Here is a 25526-nt window from a genome sequence, read left to right as displayed (position 1 = left end):
ACTCGTTAAAAAGAATCAAGGAAAACTAACCGATTACGTTGTTCCAAATGGATTATCCGATCTAGTGTGAATGTTTAATAACTACTGTGCAGCAACTAATCAAGTATCCAGGGTTTCTTTTATGGCAGAGTCAAATAGAAACATACTTTCCTTTCCCAATTATGCGCACTTCTCTGAATTTATGAGCCTCATAACTATAAAGATAAGAAAGGAATAAATATAAATGAAGAAAAATGGTATAGGGCAGGAAGGAACAGCTGAAAACTACATTGCAGTGTTACAATCGAAGTTAAATTATGCATGCTATTTGACAAGAAAATGATCTGTCTACAACTACACAGAATGTTACAAAACTCTCATCCCAGCCTATGTAGTATGTACAACGTCTATCCTGTAGCAATCCCTACTTTCAACTTTGGACAGAATATATACAGAAAATGAATTATACAATCACGGGTTACCAACATTGGGCACAAAAGGGACTAGCTTTTTCTGGTCCTTTCTCTTTCCTAACGCACTTCTGTCTAATACTCGACCAAGAATCAGACGAGTATTCTGCAGAGCTACCTCTCTTGGTGTCATCCCAGACTCAGTTGAACCAAATTGTCCATGTGTAAAAGCCGAGCTTAGTCCTGATCCCAAGCCATACTGTAGAGGGCCACTTCGGGCCTTGAATGAGGTTTGTGGAGCAAGCAACTTTTCTTCAGGTCCGCCAATTCCGTTCTCAAATGAACCTTGTTCATATGCATGAGTACTAGTCAATGAGCTGCAACTTTGTAGAAGGGCTTCTAACACACTTAGTGCCTCCCAACACAAAGTGCTTTCCACCAATTGGGACACAATTGCATAGATATGAGGACTCTGGGTAGCGTCCATTGGTGTGTGCTGGAGGAGAGCTTTGAGCATGAGTAGAATGACACGTTGATACTCAACTGGTCCTTTTTCCAGTAGCCTTAGCAAGTGTCCAAAGGCCAAAGTTGAATGTTTTGGAAACCATTCATTACATAGAAGTGGTGAAACACAAGCCAGAAAATTATCAATACTCTTAATCTCTCCTCGAGAGTAAATCATAAATACAGTAGCTAATTCATCCAAAGATTTTGCTCGACACCAAATTGCTATATTGACAGCAACAGAGCATGCCTTTTGATATTGATGTTGGAGTGGTGAAACTGGACCTATCACTATGTCTTTACTAAGTTGAAGACAGAGCCAAGGGAGTAATCCTATGATGTGCATCAGGAGTCTTGTCTCGGCATCACCAAATATAGAATCGCATGAATGAACTGTTGTACGAGAGAGAACATCAATAGCAACACTGTGGCTGACACTCGACATAAGTCCTTTAAGAACAAGGGGCTGAACCCCTTCAAAAGCAGGTAAACTCCCCTCTTGTAGAGGTTCGTAGCCACTTTTAGATTCTGTGCGCTGAAATTCTCCTAAAACACTACTATCAAGTTCATCTCTGGGCATACTTGAAAGGAGTACATTTTCTGTTGTCCGATCACGGAAAGATAAACGGTCAATCACATGAGAGAACAGTTCTAGAACCTGGCGGTAGACATGGACAAAATCTGTGTGCATCATAGCAACACAACCCCAAAACAGCTGTGGGTAGAGTATCACCTTCTCTGGCTCCATATTCTCCACCATAACTTGCAATGTCATCAAAATTTCCATAACAAATCCCAAAACTTGAGGTACTGGATTTCCCAGACATCTATGGAGGCAGCGAAGAAGGGACACACAAGCATCACTTGTTACACTTGGCCGAAGTGCACGGTAGATCTGATGTGACCGACAGGCAAGGTGTCTTGATGTACACTCCATAGCCCATCTAAGAGCTTCTTCTCCCCAAGTTTCCCGAAGATCTCCTTGGAAGAAGATAGCATCCACCATGCTCTGAACCAGGGCAGAAAGAAGTGCTGCACTTGGAAGCTCAGTTCTGACAACTGTTGGATCTTCATTCTCCCACATCATGCTTCCTCGCTTAGATTGTACATATTTAATTAAGCTCACAACTTGCTGTTTGTTCTCCCTATCATTATTTTCCACCTCATATTGCTCTAAGTGGCGTCCTGCTAGGGAATATAATAGATTAACGAGTAAATGCTGACAATGCTCTAGTACAATGTCTTCTGAGCTATCCATTGAAACAAAGATAACGTGAAAGAGTAGAGGCAAGTATTGGCGGAAATCTTCATCATTTTCATATGCAATTTCAGCAAGAAGAATCAGAGCTATATCTGCATGCGTAAGTGAGTGCTGCTGATGACCCTGTAAGGCTGATTGAAGTTCTTTTGCATTCACAGCATGCATAGCACTCCCACCATGCAGTCCATCTTCACCTGAGTTTGGAGTGTCAACAAGATAATCCCCACTGTCTCGTGAAACATGGCGGCTCCGTAAACTCCCTGTTGAGCTTCTAACACCCATCAAGGGTCCTGACATATTAACCAAGGCTGGAAGAAGCTGTCCAGATCGCCCAGCAGTTACTGGGACCACATTCAACTCTGGAGGCATTGGACTTAATGGACCTGATACACTCCGGCCTGTCATACCTGCTGTTCTCCAGCTCAAGCTCCCACTAACATTTCTTAGTGGACCATCAAGGGAACCTCTTACAAGCAATGGGGACATGTGTGGTTGGTTATCCAAAACTGACGTCATTTGGGCCACAGCAGGACCTTGTGAGAATTCTAGCACAAAATTTGCACTAGTATCACCCTTACTTGCAACTGGCTCCATGCTATCCTCTAGTAGTCGTTGAGACAATTGGAAAACTAGGTGATCTATAGTCCGCTGAGGGCATATTCGTGCTAAATATAGACTTACCCGTTTTGCAACACTGAAGTATGTAGCAAATGCACCACTTATTTCAGTTGATGCATTTGAATCACAATCTTCAATGCCTTTTGTTATCAAGAAATCTAAAACAGGGCTGATATTCCTATTTTTGCTAGCAATTGTGCTCCAAAGCTTCTCAATTTCATCAGGAAATTGGTCTCCATGCCGCCATGTTACATAGTAGAGACTTTTTAGTAACCTTTCACTCCAGCCTTCCTTGAGTTTCCAGAAATTAAGGTTCTCAATCCAAGGAGCCATGCATGTTAAGACCTGATGTTGTGCAATTATATCAACAGCATCTAACTGCCTCTGCATAATCTCCTCACAAAGAAGTTGGCTTAATTCAGGATGATCTTTGGCAAGCTTACAGGAAAGCTTGTATTGGAATTGTTGATAGGAATCAGGAAGATTACCAACAACGGCAGCTCGATAACTTCCTGAACCCTCAATGCCATCCTCAGCCCATTCACGAACAGAAAGTGTCTCCAGCATCTGAAGTGCATCGTCACGAATTTGTCTTGATGGGTCTACCACCTTGTAAAGGATCAGACTCAATAATCTTTGTATTTCACAGTTTGGTATCTCCTGACGCATGTAGACCTCAGCCAGTACACTGAAGTATCCATCAGCTACAGAAGAATTAGAGTAGTAGCACTGCACAGATCAATTCAGTTGAATAAGCTATAATACCAGTGTGACAAAACAAACAAGCATGATCCAAAAGATTATGTAATAAATACTAATTTATATAAAAAGAAAATTATCTAAAAGTGTAAATAGCTTGCAGTGCAAGTATCAATATATTATTGTTCTGTAAACAGCGTCCTCTCTGTGTGTATATATATGATTATTAGATAGTCAATATTACTATTCTTCACCCTATCACGATTTGTATATGAATAGACTTCATTGCTAATTCTTTAGTTGGAGAACAATATTTCCTAGGATGCAACGCACAATATAGCATTGAAATATTACCTGATCAATACAGGAAGGAAACAAGTCCAAATTTGTAAGCAAAAGATTCTTCAAAGCCAATTTTGCTAAAGAAACACGGTGATGGCCACCCTTGATCCTGTCACGACCAGCAGCTCCTCGACCACCCTCCCCCTGGTACTTGGTATATGATGGAGTTCTAGGATCAGCTGGTGAGAAACCAAATGGAGCCCTTGGTGTAGGCTCCAGAAACAAACCATTAATCCAAGATATCACACGGCCACTCATTTTCCTTGCATTGTCATCAAAACACGGTCCGTATAAAAGTGATGCTATTGCATTCATGGATGCCCACTGGATTGCCTCAACCTGTTCATTCAGTTCTTTGTCAAATGATATTTTATCCACCGAATCTTTTGATCTTGCATGTTGAGAAGACTTGTAACGATCAACTTCACGTCTATAATCACTCACACCATCTACACTCCATGTACTGCATGTATCATCAGACCAGGAGAGAAGAAGATCAAAGAGTCGCTTTCTAGTTCTAACATCAAATTTCTCAGATTTCGAATCAACAAATTCTGGGGCTAATGATCTTAGAACACAAGCAAGTGCATAGCGGAATGGTTGCATGTCTTGAAAACTTTCAGGAGTTGTTGAGATTAGTCTAGTTGTCTCATCAATGAATTTAAGATAATGCAGACGGAACACTGGCTTCCGTGCTAGCATGCCAGGCCATATATTTTCTGCAACAGTACGATAAATATTTGCAATGTGGACACGAAGCTCTTCCCGACGAGCCTTTTGACTCTGAATAAAATATACATATATATTGTAAATGCCAAACTATAATTCAACCATCCAGGAGAAAAAACAACTAAAACAATAGTGTAACAAAAGCTTTGATAATTTCACAACGTAAATATGAATTATTATCTATAATATTGTTCAAATGTGCTGGAAAGGTTTTAAGAATTCATTATCTAATTTCTGTCACTATCATATTGTCCTTATCACTCATAATTTATGATAACTACCCACTTCAAGTCCTCAATGGCTGATAAAATTTCACCGATTCAAAACTATACCTTCCACTTTGGTTTTCCTTCTGTCTCAGAAGAAACTTCATCAATAAAAGATGAAAGTTCGCTGAACATGATTTCACATGCTTCCAAGTGTGAGCGGCCAAGAGCCATGGTCGCTGCATGCTATATCAGAAACCTTGTCAGCAATAAACAAAGACACCAAAAGTGATGACCAAAATGTTTTGCAGCAGAAATTTAAATGTCTTTATAAATGAAATTGTTGTTATTAACAGTCAATAATCTTCCTTATACCTCTTCCACATAACAATGGACTCGAAACTCGCAAATGTAAAGAGACCTTTTGTCAAACCTCACAAAAATTGCTTTTCAACAGGAACCAATAAAAGAAATGAAATCAAAATTCTGACTTTAATATTATCCACAAAATATACAAAACATTATGCACCAACCAAAAATCAAATGAGAACACGAATCCTATTTCTATTTCCATTTAGCATATAATGGGAATAAATAAAAACAGTTTTTGTTGGAAATGCACAAAGGTCAACATAATAATCAACCAGACATAATGTAAAATCCTTCATTTATCCCTTAACAGATTAAGCTTTTGAGATCGTTGGTTCATAACACATAATTTCTTAGGAGAAAGAACAAAACTAAAGCATAAACTTCCTTTACAAAGATAGAGAATAGTTTATAAGTGTTTAATCATGATGTGGACCCGGTAAATTAGGTCAAACTATAGACAGTTACCATTCTAAATACATCTCTTAACCTCCTACATCAATAAGAAATACAAAAGAAAACAGTGAGATCTCAACATAGGTTAAATGAAGAATTGGTAATTAATATTTAAAAGTAAAATGTTTTTAAACCTGTAACCAAGAAATCATATATATAAGTTAAACAAACAAACATTATGACAGAGTAGCCTTTAGCCTGCATATCTTGCATCCGACTTTATCTTGAATTTCTTCATTCAAATTACAGACTTCATTGGTTTTTCTTACCATTCAGTCACTTGAGGAACTAAAAATAGTTTTTCATACGAAAAATATTAGAATATTGTAAAAACGACAAAGAACAAAACTATTCTCAGATTCTTTTTTAATGATTTTGGTTTAGAAAACATGGAAACATACAAACAATACATCAAGCACGCATGCAACTCTTCATCCTTTGACATAGACTGCTTGAAGATAGACTAATTGACAAGTTAAGAGAGGCGCTCTTACAACATGAGCATCAGATCCAGATTTTAGTGAAGGGAAAATTAGAGAGTAAAGATCTTTGGTAGACTCTCGAGCAACTGGCGGACATGAACAGACAAACATGGCATACATAAGCCACTGGTCCAGTTTATTATCAATATCCTGCGACTGATGAGCTTTTCCACCCAATTCAGCAGGTGTGATATGAGTAAGACGTTGCATGACCTCTTTCCTGCCCAAATTTGAGTGATATTACCAAGTTTTAGATAGAAATTTAAAACAGACTGAATGAAGAGGGGTAGGGGGCAAAGCACGTGGGTAAAAATATTTTTTCCTCTTCTTCAAAATGATAATGATAAATCACTCCATGAAACTTTCTGTGAAAGATATGATTTGATCTTTAGTAATTAGGATATTCTCCATTACTAGTTTCCTTAATTATAATGACTATAAGGGATTTACATGTTTACTACACAATTCAAAACAATAGAAAAACTCTTAATGGTATTAGAGCTAAAGTTTCCTTTTCCTTTTCTTGTCTTTTTTATATCCGCAGTGTAATGTACATGCAGCCTGTTCAGGCAAACCACTGTAATCCTCCATTTACCACCATTGAGCCCTCCTTTCTTGGAAGAGCAGACACCACCAGAGTCACAGTCTCCCTGCAACCACCAACCATGCACAAATCTATGCCTAACTCCACCACATGCACTGCCTCTCTTTGGTGTGCCCATCTCAGATCACCACTGGACACACTGTTTTTTGGCAATCCAGCCCCAGTGACCTCCCCACCATGCTTCTACTTCTCTGGCAAACCACTATTAGGCATCTTTTGGCACTATTTGACACTGTATAACTTGATGGCCTCTTCTGATTTGGCTCGCGTGCAATCTCTCATGACTTCACCAACATACCGTTGATCCCATGCAAAATTGTTACTGATGAGATTAATATGACCTTGCACTGTTAGCCTGGCAAGTCAAGTACTAAAAGTTCCAAAATAAATATTATGAATATTTTAAGATTATATAAAGCAATGCCTTTTCCAATTAGAGGTTGTAGGCTACATATATCAAGTGACACCATCTTGTTCCATGAAAATGCAAAAATTATGTTAGTGTCCATGCCTTGTCTAACCTTCTTCTAAATATGTCCTTTACATCTTTGCTTCCCTTTGAGGCAGTAATGTTTCTCGTATTAACTTTTGTGAAGAAAACTGGATAGGACTAAGATTGTAGAAGAATGCCTTTTGAGGGAAGTTTTCCCAAGCCTCTATCTTCCAGTTTTGTACATGGGTCTCTTGCCATAATTTTTATAACCTTCAATGTTCCATTTTCCTAAAAGTCACTTTTCTCATACTTAATATTTAAATGACAGGGAATTATTTGAATTGGAGCATTATTGGATTTCATCAACTCCCTTCATTTGCCCTGCAACAGCATAAAAGGATATACACTCTTGGTCCTTTTATGGTGTTTTCATTCAACATCAACTTAAGGTATTAATTGTACTCTTGCTACCATGCTTCATTCTCTACTGTCTTTTTTTTAGCCCACTGTCACGCTTCATTCACTGTCTAAATTTCTATGTATGTCATAAAATTTAAGATTTCTTATCCCTTTCCATCAATTAGCAATGGGGGTATAGATTTTTTTTCTTGCTGGACCTCTTTGGAAAATATGTTTACTTCTTAAAATGTGAGTTTATGCATTCAATTCCAAAGAACTGGTTCATAAAGTGAGATTGTCTCCAGTTCAATATTCTATTCAGGCTCTTTCTCTAACCAAGATGGAATTTGGAGCTTTTCATATACACCTCTGCATACCCAACACTATTAGGTCAACTACGTGGATAACATGGTGGGTGACCCTTTCCAATAAATCTAGTACTAACCGTTTAAATGCAAGTTCTTGAACAAGGGGATGAAGATGCTCTTGTACCATATTAAGAAAGTAAAATTTAATCATAACCCAGCTCTACAAAACCGGATAAGATAAGATTTACAATCATATATTATAATTTGATCATACTTGTAGTTGGTGTAAGATCCCAAACACAACCACTTTGCATTGAGGACTCGACATCTCAAGCTTGACTAGGATAGGCTTTGAATGTCTTTGATACCAAGTGAAACTCTAGGGAAGAGAAAAGCACTAAGATGGAACCGTGTTTTTCTAAGACAGGATGGGTGTTTTTATTTATATTGAGAAAAAAAAATCAATACAATAAGTGGAGGAGATTTGATATCCTCTAACAGCAAATATATGATACATGAATAAACAAAAAAAAGAATCCTAATAATACATATATAATCTAGATATTCCTAATTATATAGGATCAACTCCCTATTTCAATATTCTCCGAATTATATAGGAACAGCTCCTTATTTCTATGATTATAATAGTTTACAAATGCAATTTTAGAATTCCCTATTACTTAACATCATTACTTTGAAGGCTAGTAAATTTAATTACAGTTAATCTACAATGTAACAATACTTAATTACAATTTATCTACTATGTAATATTTAATTACAGTTATGATTTATCTAAGACTTTATTATCTTCCTGTGTTTTGCCCAACTTTTTTTCTTTACAGAAATAAGAACTTCAAAATTAAAGTTAAGTCGATTTGGTAATTTAGTTTTTTTTTCTTTGGTTAAAATTTATTTAAAGTTGGAATTTCAAGCAAAAAGAGTAGAAAAATTAACAAAATTAACTTTTCAAAAAACTTTCTTTAATATCTTGCCTCTTCACAATCCACATCCAGATGTGTGGTTTGTGGTCCTGGTTCAGAATTGGTTCCTCGTGCCTTCCTACAATGTTTGTCTACTGCCTACATACATAATAGGGCAGTAGTTTTGTTACAGGGGAGAGGCTAAACTTTCATGGCAATGTACATCTATGCTACTATATGGGCATTTAGTTGGGACATAATGCTCATACCTGAGAATAATACAAAGGATTTACAACGAATCTTAGAGTGTGAATTTCTCTCTGTTAGGATCTCATGTTTATAACAACTTTAGATACATCAGATACAATATATGAGGCAGAAGAGAAGAGAATTTGAAACGATATATCTAAGAACTAGGTGCAACACAATGGACATAGATAAATTGTATTTAAGACTATTTATTCTAACACTTCCCCTCAAGATGAAGCATACAAATTGTATGTGTCAAACTTGGAACAAATATATTCAATTTGAGATTCTCTCATGGATTTTTATTAGTACATCTAGAACTTAATCACTTGATCTGACAAACTAGATGCAAATTTCCTTGGACAACAACTTCTTTAGAATTAAATGACTATCAATTTCAATATATTTATTCCTCTGATGAACACTAGACTGGAAATAATGTGGAGAACAACTTGGTTATCACAAAAATTTATATTCTTGGAAGACTTATTTTACCCATATAAGCTCAGAGGTGAGGGATGTCGTTGCTCCATACTCAACTTCAGCAGATGGCTAACAAACAATATTGTATTTCTTACTTTTCTAAGAGATAATATTTCCTCCTAGAAAAATACAACATCCTATGCTAGAGCGTCTATCCATAAGAAAACTAACACAATCAGTGTCGCAATATCCAAAGATTTGGGCATTCCCTTCATTAAGTAGTTCTAGTCTTGGAGCCTTTTTAAGGTATCTCAGTAGGAATGATAGCATTCCAATGATCAATACAAGGATTTTGCACGAATTGACTCAATGCCAATTGCAAAAGACAAATATGGCCTAGTAATAGCGAGATAAATAAGTTTTCTAATCAGTCTTCCATATATTTCTGTCAGAGGAAACTTCTCACTGTTCTGGCATTAATTTCTAATTTGGATTCATAAGACAATCCATTGGTTTACAATCAATCATTTCTGTATCTTTCTACTAAATATATTTAGCTCCACAATGTTTGGACTTCAGTGAATACAGAAAAAGGTAAAAGATATAGAAACTTACCTTGCTTCCTGAACAGAACTTGGACAAAGTTCAGCAGCATATTTCACTAGCTCACTAAGACACCGAGCCCATCTGTTCTTGTCAGGGCTCTCAAATATTATAGATTGAAGTGTCACTTCCGAAGGAATGGCATCAGGTTCTCGTTTTAAATCGAATGGTCTCCCGGAGTCCCAATAGCAGTTCTGAACAATCTCATCCTGCAATGCCAAGGTATTTACATCTTTAAGGGGACCAAGGCTTATTATGACAAGATAAAATTCAAAAAATACACAAATGAAAAATGCATAAAATATTAGTGTAGCAGATAACAGGAAAAAATATCATTCAAACAAAATTGAATAATATAGGCAAAAGTGTACCCCATGTTCTTCCAGAACATCAATAATAAATATTGGTTCAGCTTCATATTTTAACATGAGATTTGATTGCTCGTGTATCCTCAGGTCCCGAATATCATTCCTCAATGCACGAACACAACGCAATAACTCTAATGCTGTATGCCTAATTTGACTATCAACAGAACTAAGGAATATGAGGCCAACTGCATCAATTTCGGATGCACGAAACTCAATTGCTTCGCCTGATTGTTGAATGGAAGACTTTCTCAATCTCTCAGTTTCATGCCCTAAAGATGTTGAATCGGCATCAAGTAGTATCCTATCATCTATTAGACAAGATCTCCAAAAGCGCATGAGTTCCAATAGGCGTCCTAACGATGTTTGAATGAGAAGAGGAAATTCATCAGGAAGTTTTAATATGAAATTGGCCATTCCCTTCATTACAGCAAAACGACGATGGGGTAGGTACTTCACAATTCGGTTTAGCACTTGCACTGCTTCTTCTCGAACACCAGGGTCAATACTTATGCCATGTTGTGGTATTATTTCAGTAATTTTATCAGTTCGCCCAACTTCTTCTATTAGATCTGGGATGCACTTCAGCACAGACCGGAATAGATACCCTTGAGACTTTTCCTTGGTTACAGCATCTACAAAAGAATTCTTATGGTGTCATCATGATGGCAAGCAGAAATTCAATACTAAACTAATTAACAAAATGCACATTTCAACTTCAAAAAATTAAAAACTACAAATACAAAGAAATTCCCATCCTATACAAATAAATAGTTTTTATAGTTTCAATCCTATCATATTTTGGAATACCAGTGAGCATAGAAATATACTGAAAGACAGACCAATCTGAAAATACTTTCTCTTCACACATCACGGTGTCATGATGGCAAGCAGAATTTCAAAAGTTAACAAAATACAAAATCTAAATTTGAAAAAAGTAAATTAATTACAAAAGGAACACCCATCCTAAGGAAATGAGTAGTACTTTCCAGTTTGCATCATTTCAATCCTATTATATTTTGTAATACCTATAGGCATGAACGTACTGAAAGGCAGACCAGTCTGAAAATATCTTTATTTCACATACAATTTACTCAGACTTTGTGAAAAGACTAAATGACTTCAAGTCGTCAAATCTAAATATTTATTATTCAAATTTTGTTTGTACTTTATCAAGTCCAGCAGTGTTCCAAAGTACTTGCAAGAAAAAGAAGAAAAGTGCGAGAAAAATATTGTGCAAGAATTAAAAGAATTTGTGTGTTCTATAACTAAGGTGGTAAGTAAATTAAATGGCTAATTTCGAAGGGAAGATCAGAAATATATTTATAATTAGGAAATGTTAACCGTTTAACTTCTTAGCTACTCATCAGCTGTAAAAGCCTACAGACTCTAAATTTTTCTAACAGACTCCACTAACTGCCATAAAAGTAGTTTGGAGACAGAAGAAAGTTGGAGAAGCAGATAATAAAATGTAGCACATGAAATAAATAAAAATAAAAAATAAATAAATAAAATAAAATAAAAAGTGGAAGAAATAGACACTTATTTTCCCCAACCTCAGTAAATCTATTTGAGTAACTAAACACATTAGTCGTGAATGGTAAAATAGCCAAGGAAACCCTTCAAATATACACATCTGTAAAGAAGTGTGCTTTCAGAATAGAAAAGTACACATCATTTTGAAAAGGTTTTACAACATTAAAAAAAGTATCAAAAAATATTCTTAAAACATAAGACCAAGGGGAGAATTAAGTTACAACTTTCATTTCACTTTAAAAGATTTAGGAAACAATCAAAACAAATATCTATGATGCACGGATAAAATAAGTGTATCAGATGTGACACCCATTTTATATGACAATATGTTTAATTTGAAAATAATAGGATATGATACATATTATTTGCATATTGAAAAAATGTACAAAATTCTTAAAAATGATAAATATGTGATTGTTAGTGTGAATCCAAACTAATAATAACATGTATTAAATATTATCAAAACAAAACTATAAATTATTATCATCATAAAAGTGTTAGTATTTTATAAATTAGACACTTCATTAATAAGTATCGGTAAAGTCTCCTACCATATCAGATATGCATACTTGTTGCATATATATACGTGACACAAATTGAAATATCAGTGCATAATAGACAAATATGTTTTCCGCAAAATATAGAGGTTTGATTCAGCTTTTAAACTGTAATTCTTATACTTAAACACCTTCAATCCAGCTAGCATATAATAGAAGTAATTACCTATTGTGGTACGTGATGATGTCAAAAGTGCTTGACTATAAGTTTTATGGCATGACCTTATATAGACTCAATTGCAGCTTTCACTTTTGGAATATAGTGGTTAATATCAGGACCTGCTCATTCAACAAAATTGTCATTACTGAAGAAAATAAAGCTCTGAAAATGTACTTCAATTAAACATAACAATGTACAATTATTCTAGGCATGTAATTAATTATACCTTTAAATATATCCAAACCAAAATGCTTACTTGAAGGTGACATGACAATGGCAAGCAATGCACGAAGACCAATAACCTTTGCTTCACTGGGACTGTCTTGCTTGAGTAATTCTAGTATCATATGGTTCATGGTAAAATCAAGGTTATGTTCAGCTATAGTTACACAGAATTCAACCAGTTTATCATGTTGAACATCCTGAGTAAGCAATCCTTTTCTTAGAACTGCTAAAAGTTGTGAAGTTACACTGTCTAAGTTGTCCCATATCCGATTTGGGGCCTGGTTCGCCGCATGGACACTCAAGTAAAATCTTAAAACACGATGAAGACAATCTAAAGCCAGAACCGATGATTCTTATCCTGCATGACCAGCAATAGAATGGATTCTTTGTATAGTTAAAATAATTGAAAAAACCTAAACCGCATAAATAATGAAGTAACTACGAGCTCTTGTTCGCCATTTATAGATATTAGGAGTTAAAGAGTAGCAAAAAACTATCTGTGTTTCACTAGGGAAAAAAAGGACATTTTACCCACCCTTCTCTGACTTGCCTATTCCTTGGACTAAATGCATCGCTAAATGAGGATATGTCAGACAGATTAGGAATATTTACATACATGTAATAAAAGTATTAATATGGATCATATCATTTTGTTATAAAAGCCTTGATTTTAGAGGTTATCCATTGTGATCTCACATGGCTTGTCTATTTTAATATTTATTATTTCTTAGTTTTTAAACAAGTAGAAGAGCTTACGCTGATAAAAAAAAAAAAGAGAGTACAAGAGCTTACTTTATATAGAACTCCATCATCCTAGAAATAATACTCACAGCAATAAAATAACAACTCTTCGTATCCCTACAATATCCTAATACCAATTACTACACTGTCTAAAAAAATCTTCCTGTAACTCAAAAGAGCTGATTCTTATAATAAATAAGGATCAATTATTTAGGTATGATAAACATGGCATCTAATAATATCTTCTCATAACTCGAGCTAATTCCTATAAAGAAGGACCAACTATTGGCATATGATAAATACAAACATGTACCATTAATATGGTCACCTAATTATCGTACTTAATTATCTCAATACAAGCAAACATTATACTCAGGATTTCAAGATTCAGGCAGCTAAGTAGTCAATCACATATAGCAGCACGGAGCTGGCAACCCCAAAAACACTATAGCAAGATGACCCCTGTTGTGAAGTCTAAATACAATATTATATATATATATATATTATTTATTCATAGAAAATGGATTTTAAATTTATCTCAACCTCACAAGAACCTGCTCATATGGTGAGATTTGTGCCATTTTTTTTCATCTCTAGTTGATGTGGAATCTCCAATACTTCTCGTCAAGCTGGACAATGAATATCTCAAATGTGAGACTAGATATTTGTGCTTATAATTGGTGGCACAATAAGCTGACAAGTGTTTACAATTGTTGATTGGGCATATGATGTAGATGACAAAAGAGCACTTCAGGGGCATATCTAATTTTTCTGCCCTAACTTGATTTCTTGATAGTCAAAGAAAAAGCAAACTTAGTTGCAACACCAACTGCTGAAACTGAGTAGAGGAGCTTAGCTATGACTGCTTCTGATGTTCTAACGGTAGAGACTCTTTTTTCATGAGCTTCAAATTAGCATTCCAACACCAGTCATCTACTGTAACAACCAAAGCACCATTACTTTAAGTCACAGTCCAGTTTTGCACTACATAACAAAATATGGAGCTGCTGGACATTTTCTTACAAGATGAAAAAAATTCTCGACAAGTCTCTAGTTGTCTCTTATGTGCTTGCTCAAGCTCAGGTTGCTAATATTCTAGCCAAGCTCCTCGCCATAACTCAGTTCACTCATCTCAAAGTCAAACTCAAGGTTTTGAGTTCTTCACAATCCTTAGTTTCTAGGGAAGTACTAGGGTATTAGAGTTCTCCTTTGCTATGTAAGTTGATTGGCTCTCTGCCACATCAGCATAGTTAGTTATCTTTGTTAGAATAAATAGTCTTAATAGGATTTATTGTAAGGTGTTGTGTTTTTTGCTGGACCTAGTTCCTAGATGTATCTTTTCGAATTCTCTTCTTTCCCTTTCATACATTGAATCTTATGTATCCAAAGTTATTATAAATATGAAATCCTAAGAGAGGGAAATGCACACTTTCAAATATGGTCAAAGTTATGGTTATAGCATATCCTAGCGATATTTGTTTTTTGTTGGACATGTTATTTCACCCACTATCGGGCCATTATCGGACCACCCATTAATGTCTAGTCTCACGCTCGAGATGATGTCTATACCTCAACATGACGGGGGTGTTGAAAGTCCCACATCAACTAGAGATAAGACCAATTTATAATATATAAATGGGTGCAAACCTCACCTTACAAGCCGGTTTTGTGGGGTTGAGTTAGGCTTAAAGTCCACTTCTTAACCGGTAGGATGAGCTACTTGATGTGGCACTTAAGCCTTGAGGCTCTCCTACCAAATGGACAAGTCTTTGTATCATGTTCATAAGTCCTAACAATTGATACTTTCATTGAGAATTGAGCCACATAAAAGGCTACATATAGGCTGAATTTAGGTGTAAACTGAATACTGATAGTTATCAAAGTGAAAAGGGCTACCACCAGGTCTTTGTCCATAGAATGAAGTTGTTGTGGACACCAATCCTTAAAAGGAGTGGCAATGAAGGTGTCTCAAATGGAGTAAGATGAGGAATTTGGTGTAGTACTTAAGACTTGTCGTTCTCCCACATGGTGGACTAGTCTTCTAGGTTGGACTAGAAGTTGGTGCTTGTTAGAATAGGTCATCTTAACTAGACTTTATTGAAAAGCTATTATGTGCTTTGTATTGTACCTAGTCTCTAAATATTACATTTCTTATTCTTTTCTCTTTCCTCTCATCCATTGAATCTAAATTACCAATGTCATTATAAATATGAGGACCTAAGAGAGGGGAATCAACCTCTCTAATTCATTTTCTATTCTTTTGAATTCATCTCAAGTTGGTATCAAAACTTATCCTAGTAAGATTTTGTGAGTCTATCATATCCCCTTTATCGAACCACCCACAAATATCTAATCCTACACACAAGATATCAATTCCTTCATATGACATATGAGTTGGAAATATCACGTCGACCAGAGATAAGACCAATTTATAATGTATAAATGCGGACAAACCTAACATTTCAAGCCGATTATGTGAGGACAAGTTAGATTTAAACTTGCTTCCCAATAATGCTCAAGTCCTACCAGTCAACTCAGTGTTAATTAGTCAGCTACCCATTAGTTAGGTATTCTTGTAACTTATAAATTGGTCTAGTTGTCTGTTAAATAATATACAAAAGGTTCACAAAAACTTTTCTATTTAGATTATAAATATCTAAATAGAAAAGTGCCACAAACACACACACTAAGCAAAGTCTTGGAAAGTGAAAATTAAACATAACCCAACCTTTCACAAAACTAGCTTTCACAAAACTAGCTTGTAAAGTAAGTTTTACATTCAACTATATATTATAATTTAGTCATATCCCTAATCGATGTGAATTATCCAACACACCCCTCACGTTGAGAACTAGATATATCAAACATGGAACAAGATATTTGTGGGTAGTTCAATAGTGATAAGATAGTCGGTGATATAATAGGTCTAATAAAACTTGTTAGCATAGACTTTAATACCATCTTAGAAAGTGGACTTTAAATTTAACTAAACCTTACAAAATTGGTCTATATAGTGTGGGTTGTACCTACTTATATACTATACTTTGGTCATATCTCTAGTAAGTGTGGGGTCTCCACCACAAAAGAACATAAACAAAACAATTTAAAAAAGAAAAAGATTCTACCGCAAAAAGTTTAGCAATCATGAGTAATACTTAGCTGAAACATGAGCATTTTACCATGTATAGTATATTGTTTGCCTACCCACAATTCCAATGGAATCCAAGAATGAGCCAATTGAATTTAAACATACCTTAAGAAGTTTGTAGAGTTGATCCATGTGAGGACTTAAGTTGTTGTGAAATATTTGAGGATCACCAAGGCATAAAAGAAGAGTTACCAATGGATACCCAACCTAGATGATAACACAAAATAAAAACTTAGCAAAATTAACATTAATAAACAAGGAAAAATACTGAAATTGGTAAGAGAACAGCTTACCGCAATGTGTTTGCTTTGTTTATCCATCCAATGCATTAGCTGAACTCTTATACGTCCAACAGCTTCATACCATAATGTAAGTGCGGGCTCTACACCAGAAGGTGGCCATTGACTTTTCCCACCATCTGCAAGAGGTGCTAGGATGTTTGAGAGCATATTGCATAGAGCATGATGAAGCTCACTTTTCCGTTTATGAGGAGCACGGTTTAAAGGATTTGCTTTTGCAACAAAGGATGCCGAGGCATTTAATCCACCTTCTGTTTTAACCTGAGATGAAGCTTATATTTAAATAATACTAGTACCATATAATACCTTACATGAAATATTTAAGTTTTACACATACCCCAAGCTTCAGGTAGCGCATCCCATTAATGATACTAAGTGTCTCACTTCTAGCAGCACTTGTATCAATTCGACGGGTGTTGAGTTCCATGAAAAAACGCTCAGTAACAGAACTAAACCTATAAAAACAAGAAAAGCAATACCGTGAAATAATAATAAAAAAAAGTTGAGATACAAAGGCAACACAATTATGGCTAACTGAACAATAGTGTAAAGGGATGAGGCAGAATCACCCAACAACATCATCCCTATCCCACTTGACTGAACCAGAATCACCCATCAAATTTTAAAACTTAACACACAAACACTACCAAAGTTAATCATCTCAAACTAACAAAACTTTAATAGTTAGGGAGACAGAATTCCACCTGAAATGGAGAACTGAAGTGTAAAATTCATTTTTCTAAATTGGTAAATAGATTCTAAAAGTATCTCCATACACTTTTTGTTGTGGTACTGCAACTAACTCAACAAATGAAAGCAGGAACAGATAGAACATTAGTTATGTCAATACAAAGTCACAAGGAAAATATATTTGAACGAGGAAAGCCAGCACCAAGCACACTAGAAGCAGATACACATCTCTAGAAAATTTAAGTGCTAGTGATTTGCTTTTTGTATAGAATCTATACATTGCCTTGTTTTATTCAAAACTAGTACTAAAGGCGCCAACTAAGAAATCAGAGAAAAACGATAAAGGTATAAGGCACCAACCAAGAATTAGATAATAAAACAATTGAATTTCTCCTATAGCCCCGTCAGTCTACATTTTTCAGGACTGAGAACAATACATACCCTTAAAAGGCACAAGACAGGACGATACCTAAATTCCTAAAGAAAGAATAATACATGTGACTGATATGAAGAAGTATTTACTAAATGTGTCAACAATATAATTGTCAAATAATTTTCAATCATACTGGATAATTTATACACAACCCTGATAAATCAGATATACCTGATACGGGACAGAGCACCTAAGAGTTGAGCAACTAAGTCCAGAAGAAGCCCCCTCAGATCAACCAGTGAGGGATATTCAACCTGGCTAACAACCCTGCAACAAGAGTTCACTAAGTTCACACCAAAGTTAACAGAAGAATAAGAGAATTAAAAAGTTTATGGAAACCTAATAATTAATCTTTATGTTTTGCTACTAAGAAACCACATTCTAGTCTGAATAATAATTGATTTAACAACACTTTAAAATATTCATGAAATATTTGGACTCAACTCATCAATTACTCATTCAAGTTATGTTTATAAACAAACCCAAACTTGATAATTGGATTGAATATTTAAATGAGTGGAGTTCAAGCTTTAAAAGCTCAAGTTGAAGAGTCCATACAAACATACATACATACATACATATATACATACATACATACATATATATATATATATATATATATATATTATATGCATATACACAATATATAACAAATATAATTTTTATGAAAACAGTTTTACATATATTATTCTACTAATAATTTTTATAAAACTACCTTTCATTTATTATTTATCGCTTAATGTTAAAGAAAATAGTAAAAAATAATTAAGTTATAAATGAGTTGAAACGGACAGCTCACATTTTATGCTAGTCCAACTCAAGCTTTCAATTAAGCTCATTTAAATAGATGACCTAAGCTTGAATATCCAATTCTTTTCACAAGCCAAACTCAAGCTTCAAATGCTCAACTCGGTCAATTCATATACACTTCTATCTATAGTTCAGCTTAACTATATTAAAACACATCCAATGTTAAGCATTCCAAAAATCAAATAAAAAAGAAGAGTTTCCTGAGATTTTAAAATTATTAGACATAAGACACCACATGGACATTTCAGCTATGTTTGCTTTATGTTAGGATTCAGTTGCAAGGGATGGAACTTGAGTCCCACATAGGAAGTATAGGATTATAGTCCAGGGTTTATAAGGTCTTTGGCTCTCCAACTACAATAGCTAGCTTTTGTGGTGTGCTTCTCTCAAGATTTTATTGATTGATATCATGGACTTCCACCATGTTTACCATCTGCAAACACATGGTGATACCAACATTGCAATGTTCAATGCCCTACCAGAACAGTTTTCCATTTTGTAAGCATTCCAAACCTTGCCCTTGTAGGAAAGAAGACCTATTGGTTTTTGGCTGATACAAGGATCAATGTGATTTAGGGTCGTCACCTACTTGCTTGTGAGATAATAAGTACTAGTCCAAGGGGCTTATCTTCTTATAGCATCGCCTATTCCAGAGCGACCATTTCCTTTGCTTTGAATCAATCCTATCATTCATCAACAGAGGTCTAATGAACTTGACAGGCCAACAAGCAAAACCCCTTGTCCTCTGATAGTGGGTTGGTGCAAAGTTGTTTTAGAGAATCTCCTTTTGTTCTTGCAATAATGACTACCAAAAGCATTGTGCAACTTGTCAAGGTACAACTTTGAAAAGTGTATCCATCGTTTTACCTAGAACTTTGGGGAGATGAAGCCCTTTCAACTCTAGCTTCCAGTTTCCTTTACATGCGAGTTCGCATGGGTGCTCGGCTAAGGGTTGTAATTGGATGTAAGGTTGCAATGCAAGACATGGGACTTGCACATTGATCCTCCACCTACATGAATGGATAAACAAGTATAGGAATAGCGGATCAATGATATCATTATAAATATTTCTGTTGTATTATTAAAGAAATGTCTTCCAACACTACATCAACCTCCAAAATATATTGTCCCATCTTTTCTAGTTATATTCTTGCTATTGAGTCACTTGTTGCTCCTACATGATCGGCTGATCTAGCAACATTTGAAGAATTCATCCAATGGTGTCTGACATGTCAATCCTCTAGTAACACAATTTCAGTAACACGCCGTAATTCATCTGCTTGTCTGTATCAATCTCCATCTCTTGATCCCTAGGTTATTGACTAGGGTGCAATTGACAAAATATCTAGTAATAGTAGCTAATTTGTCTTTTATAATTGTTGTCAATGGTTCACAAACACAAGCTTGCAAGAGTAGCACTACCATTGGTTTTAAATATTTTGTTACCATTATTAATGATTTTTTTAGATATACTTGGATTTGGTTAATAAAGAATCAATCAGGAGTGTTTTCTGTATTTCAGACATTTTTAAATGAAATCAAAACACAATTTAGTTCCATACATGCTTTATGTAGTGACAATGCTTGTGAATATTTGTCTCAGCTATTCCTGCAATCCAATGGATCTTTCATCAAACTTTAGTTATCATAGACTTTCCCCCATATAATATACTTGTTTGTCCTCGTTATCTTCTATTCCTATTCCTAAGTCTCCATGTGAAGCTTTATCTCACCTAGAGATGAGATGTATGTCCTTCAAAGTAGTGGTACTTGGGAGCTGGTTCCTCTCCTAATTGTCAAATCAATTGTTGGGTGTTGATAGTTGTATACTCTTAAAAGAGGACCTAATGGTAACACACAAATCTGTGACCTTATATTGACTCTCTCTCTCTCTTGTTGTCAAACTAACATCTATGCAACTTCTCTTTTCCATTGCAACTATTCACCACTGAACTTTGTTTCAGCTTGACATCAAAAATGCATTTTTACATAAGTTTGATTGATCCTTGAGTGAATGTGCCATTTATCTTAGGCTACAAAGTTTTAGAATGACTCCAGCCATCTAAATGCTCAGATAACTTCCCAGAATCAATGGTTAACAATCATTGGAGAGAAACAAAAGCTTATGTATCTGACTTTTCTTTCTTTTCACACTACTGAAGCATTCTACATAAATGTGAGCCTCAATGCAGCAAAAGTTTAAACCTTTGAGGATTTAGATTGAAATAATCTTGAATACTGAAAGTCTTAAGCAATTAAGAACCTAAAATTGACATCCACATTATGAACTGAAAAAAGTGGAAAAGTAATTCTTAGGAGAACCCTATATCTTATAATTCAGACATCAATCATTTGCTTTATTAAAAAAATATTTTCACCAACTATGAACATACTACAGTGTTCCTATAATCATCGACAACAGAAATACCTGTCAGCATTAATTAACCAGTCAAAAACAAAATTTTCGAGCCCAGACCACAGTTTCTCTGTAACAACAAACGAATAATTAATGTCCATCATATGTTCAAAACAAAAGAAACACAATCACATATACATAATACAAACCAGTAAGTCCTTCCTGTGGACAACACTCCACAAAGCGTATGCATGCTGAGCAAAATGCACTCCACTGCAAGCTGAAATCAACAAAAAATATGCTACATAAACCTCCAAACCAACTGACCACTGTTCTGAAAACAAAACCAAAGCAAATATGCCAAAACTCTAAATTATACAAGCATTAATTAGCCTATCAAAATTCTTGCACACAAACCTTTCTTTGGAATGTCGATGCATCATTGGCACCCTTGGGAGATTCACTACAACAAGTTAAAAAAAAAACTAATTATTTCAGTGAGTATTTAACTACAACAGGGTTGAAAACGTACAAGTATAAGCAAAGTTTCACATCATAGACCAAAGACTAGAATACACTTTTGGTCACTTGTACATTTTTTTTTGTTTTAGTCTGGTCCCTTAAGTTTAAAGATTATCAATTTGGTCTTTTAAAGCGCCTAGGTCAGACCAAGATCCGCTCCACCAGTCCACACAAACACTTACTTGGTGACACTTGCCAAAGTGAATGTGATAGATGTTACATCACAGGCACGTTTGCCATGTCAAGTAAAATTGATAGCATCAGTGTAAAATAGACTGTCAGAATGACCTGTACAGTCTCAGCTAGAAACTTCAAAAGACCAAAAAACACTTTTTAAACCAATTGAAATCAAAATGAAACCAAAAACTTAAGATGAAGAACCAAAACTTTATTTTAAACTAAACTATACATTGTTTATCCGTTTATGCCTTGAAAGTGTAAAAATTGATATCAATCAAATGAGTTTCATGACACACCCTAACTTGGTGACATATGGTAAAGTCTGAAAGTTCTTGCATTGCAGTCTGAAGCTTATCAAATGGAGACACACACACACTCCAATGCACAAACTAAGAGAAAAAGTTTCTCCATAAATATTTTCGGCAATTTTTTCCGTAAACACTTCTAGGAAAGAAAAGAAAAGGCGAAACAAGTTTCTCCATAAAATTAGTCTAAGCATGAGTTAAAACTTGAGCTTCCAGAAATTAGTTTACAAATGACACATGAGTTAATTTCTTTTCTTATTTTATTCTCCTGCAAGGACTTCAGAAATCATTCAAGCATACTCTTTGTCTATTAACATGAATGTAGTTTAAGACGAACCTAACTTTTATCCAAACATAGTCTAGGAACGTCGGTGTAAAACCCATTGGTCACAGACACCTTAGAACCAAAAGAAACTTTCTAAACTTAAGTTATCAAAGGGTGAGCAACAATGCAGTTCAGCCTAAACTAAACTATACCAGCTATGTTAAAAAACATACTGAAAACAAAAATAAAAAAGGGCTAATTAATTAAGATGAAGTGAAAAACAAAAAAAAAAAGAGGAAGAGTTAATTATCCTAACCTCTCCCTCCACTTCAACAAAGCTTCCAACAGAGGAACAGGAGTGTGGCGCGCGACCATTGCGAGGGAATCAGGACCTGCTCGTAGGCCGGATCAGATGGTCGCAGGTATTGCCCATCCTACGGTGAATCCCATCACAGCCGTTAATTCAAACCACGAAATTGGAAAGTTGGTTTCAGAGCGAAAAGAGGTGTTGACGCAAATACCTGTGCTTGAGCGGTTTCGATACGACGCCGTGCGAGGGGGAGGAAGCGCTGAAGCAGAGCGTCGACGATCAACTTGGCAGCACTCCCTGCCTTCATTTTAACGATTAGAGGAAGAAAAGGACCATTCGATTTTCTTCTGATTCTGAATCACATACCAATTGAGATTGCGACCAGAAACAAAGAAGGGCTATTGAAGAAAGAGGGAAACGAAAGGGTGAATTTGAGGGAAGGGTTTGAGGGTTCAAAAATAAGGATCTGAATTGTGAGAAGAGAAGGTAATGGCTTCTGTGACGTGACCATCGCTGTGAGCCTACGCCAAAACCAAATTATTATAATTGTTATCGGAAGATTTGATGAAGAGATGGTATTGTCTGTTTTTAAAAATAAATAGTAAAATAAAATTGGAAAAATCATTTAACAAAAATAACTATTCAGTCTTATTATTAATATCAATAAATAGTAATAATTAAAAGTTTTCGTAATATAACTTTTTACTCTAATATGTCTTCATTCAAACAATTTTAATTTCAACCGCATCCGTGTTCTCTCTCGTTCATTTTAAAATAAATAAAAACATTTATATCACTAAAAATTATAAGAGTAGTTTATACATTAGTAATATGATTCTTTATTATAACCTTATCAAAAGGTTTAATTATAGTTTTAGCCTTTTAATTTATTTATATTAATTTTGGTTTTCAAAATTTTAAAAGTTTAATTTAGTTCCTTAAATTTTTCAAATTATTGGATACTTTAAAAAGAGTTTTTTTATGTGAAATGTCATAACTTATTGGAGATTTTTCCTTTCAATCAAAACTAGTGATTAATTCAGTGCTCAAAACAGAATCAACGCAATTTGAAAATTGAATCGAAAATCATATCCTGTAAAACAAATTAAAGGTCGTTAAATTGTGTTTTTTCTTTCTCAATCAAACGATGTCATTCAGTTTCTTTTAGGTTAAAATCAACCTAAATATAAACCAAACAGATATTATTATAACATTATTATATTATTATTATATTATATTTTACATATATATATATACATATATATATATATAATCCACATTCTCACGTTTATCAATTAGAATTGTGTACTGTATGACGTCGTACAATGGGTTCGATCAAATGAGACCATTAAGAAAGGACGACTAGGTAAATAGGTTGATTTCTATCACATACGCCATGCAATTTAGATAAGTAGTGCACTAATTGCATGGTCATGAAATATGGGAGACCGAAAGGACGACCTCCAACAATAATCATTCTCAAACATCACTTTTAACCAACTAACCAAGATTACTGGTAAGCATTACATTTAGGTTCATGATTGGGTCATAATTAGAGTTTCACTAATATCATGTTCATCTTAAAACCTATAAATAGAGGAGTTAAGAAGGTAGATGATTGCATTTATAACAAATTTAAGATTTTACTGTGAGCCCAATAAGATTAAACACTAACTTGAACATCAGGGTGTTTTTGACAAGTACACCTGAGCGGTTTGGAAAACGAGCAAGGAAGTACTTTGACTAAGAAGATTCAGAAATACCTAAGCAAATTTGGAGGAAAGCTTGAAGGAGTATTTTTGTGGAGATCCTTAACCCCAAGTCCGAAACAATTTCAAATGTTGTTCTTTGGGATATATAGTATTATCTTTTTTAGTTGAATTTTTCAAGTCTTTAAACCTTTTAATTAATGTAGCATATTGAATCGAGTGAAAATTTGGTTTAGGATTAATTATTTTATAAGAAATAGAAGATATTTTATTCATAATAAAAGAAATATAAATTAAGCTCAAAATATAAATAAAAACGAATAATAAAGTAACAAAAATTAAAAGATAAATATAAAATTTCTAAAATATTTAATAATCTAATATATCTAGTCATCATCCCAAACTGGTGCATATAAATTATATGTATCAAACTTGTTATAAATATACTTAATTATCAGCTTCCGTAAAGATTTAGTAAAAATATTTATTAACTAATCACTAGAGTTAATGAACTCAGTCTTGATATCTCCAGATATAATATTTTCTCAAATGAAATGACAATCAATTTCAATGTGTTTGATTTTATCATGAAATACAAAATTAGAACTAATATGAAGAACAGACTGATTGTCACATATAAGTGTCATTTGAGTGACATATCTAAATTATAACTCTTTAAGTAATTGCTTAAGCCAAATAAGGAAGGATGTTACGAGGAAAGGAAATACAATTATGTTTTCCTAATTAACACAACTCACCCATGAAACTAGATAACTTGGATAAGTTAGGAATTAGTTGCTGCAATTTGGCAAGACTAGATTACCTAACTGAGCATGAAGAAGAGATGGAGATTCAATAACAATGTCAATATGTGCAAAAGGACGGAAATGATAAAAACCATAAGACTCATATTCGTGCCAA

The 25526-nt window shown here is 34.7% G+C and overlaps 1 protein-coding gene across 1 annotated transcript; it reads right to left on the bottom strand.

The window, feature by feature from the left end:
• Positions 1 to 269: 269 nt before the first annotated feature.
• On the bottom strand, positions 270 to 23408 carry LOC148195307 (uncharacterized). The gene is given in 21 exon segments (XM_088093870.1): positions 270 to 3501; positions 3826 to 4596; positions 4875 to 4994; positions 6068 to 6275; positions 10007 to 10203; positions 10366 to 10994; positions 12619 to 12678; positions 12681 to 12731; positions 12839 to 13177; positions 13180 to 13195; positions 16832 to 16933; positions 17020 to 17286; positions 17363 to 17480; positions 18320 to 18415; positions 21387 to 21444; positions 21524 to 21582; positions 21634 to 21643; positions 21728 to 21777; positions 22903 to 22975; positions 22978 to 23020; positions 23108 to 23408. Coding segments are annotated over 21 exon segments (6414 nt in total). The 5' UTR covers positions 23204 to 23408; the 3' UTR covers positions 270 to 450.
• Between the last annotated feature and the right edge of the window lie 2118 nt (positions 23409 to 25526).

This window comes from Vigna umbellata, chromosome 7, assembly GCF_029865625.1.
Source record: "Vigna umbellata cultivar VRB3 chromosome 7, Vumbellata_1.0, whole genome shotgun sequence".
NCBI lineage: Eukaryota > Viridiplantae > Streptophyta > Magnoliopsida > Fabales > Fabaceae > Vigna > Vigna umbellata.
The sequence above is the reverse complement of the archived record's forward strand: the minus strand, read 5'-3'. Positions and strand labels throughout refer to the sequence as shown.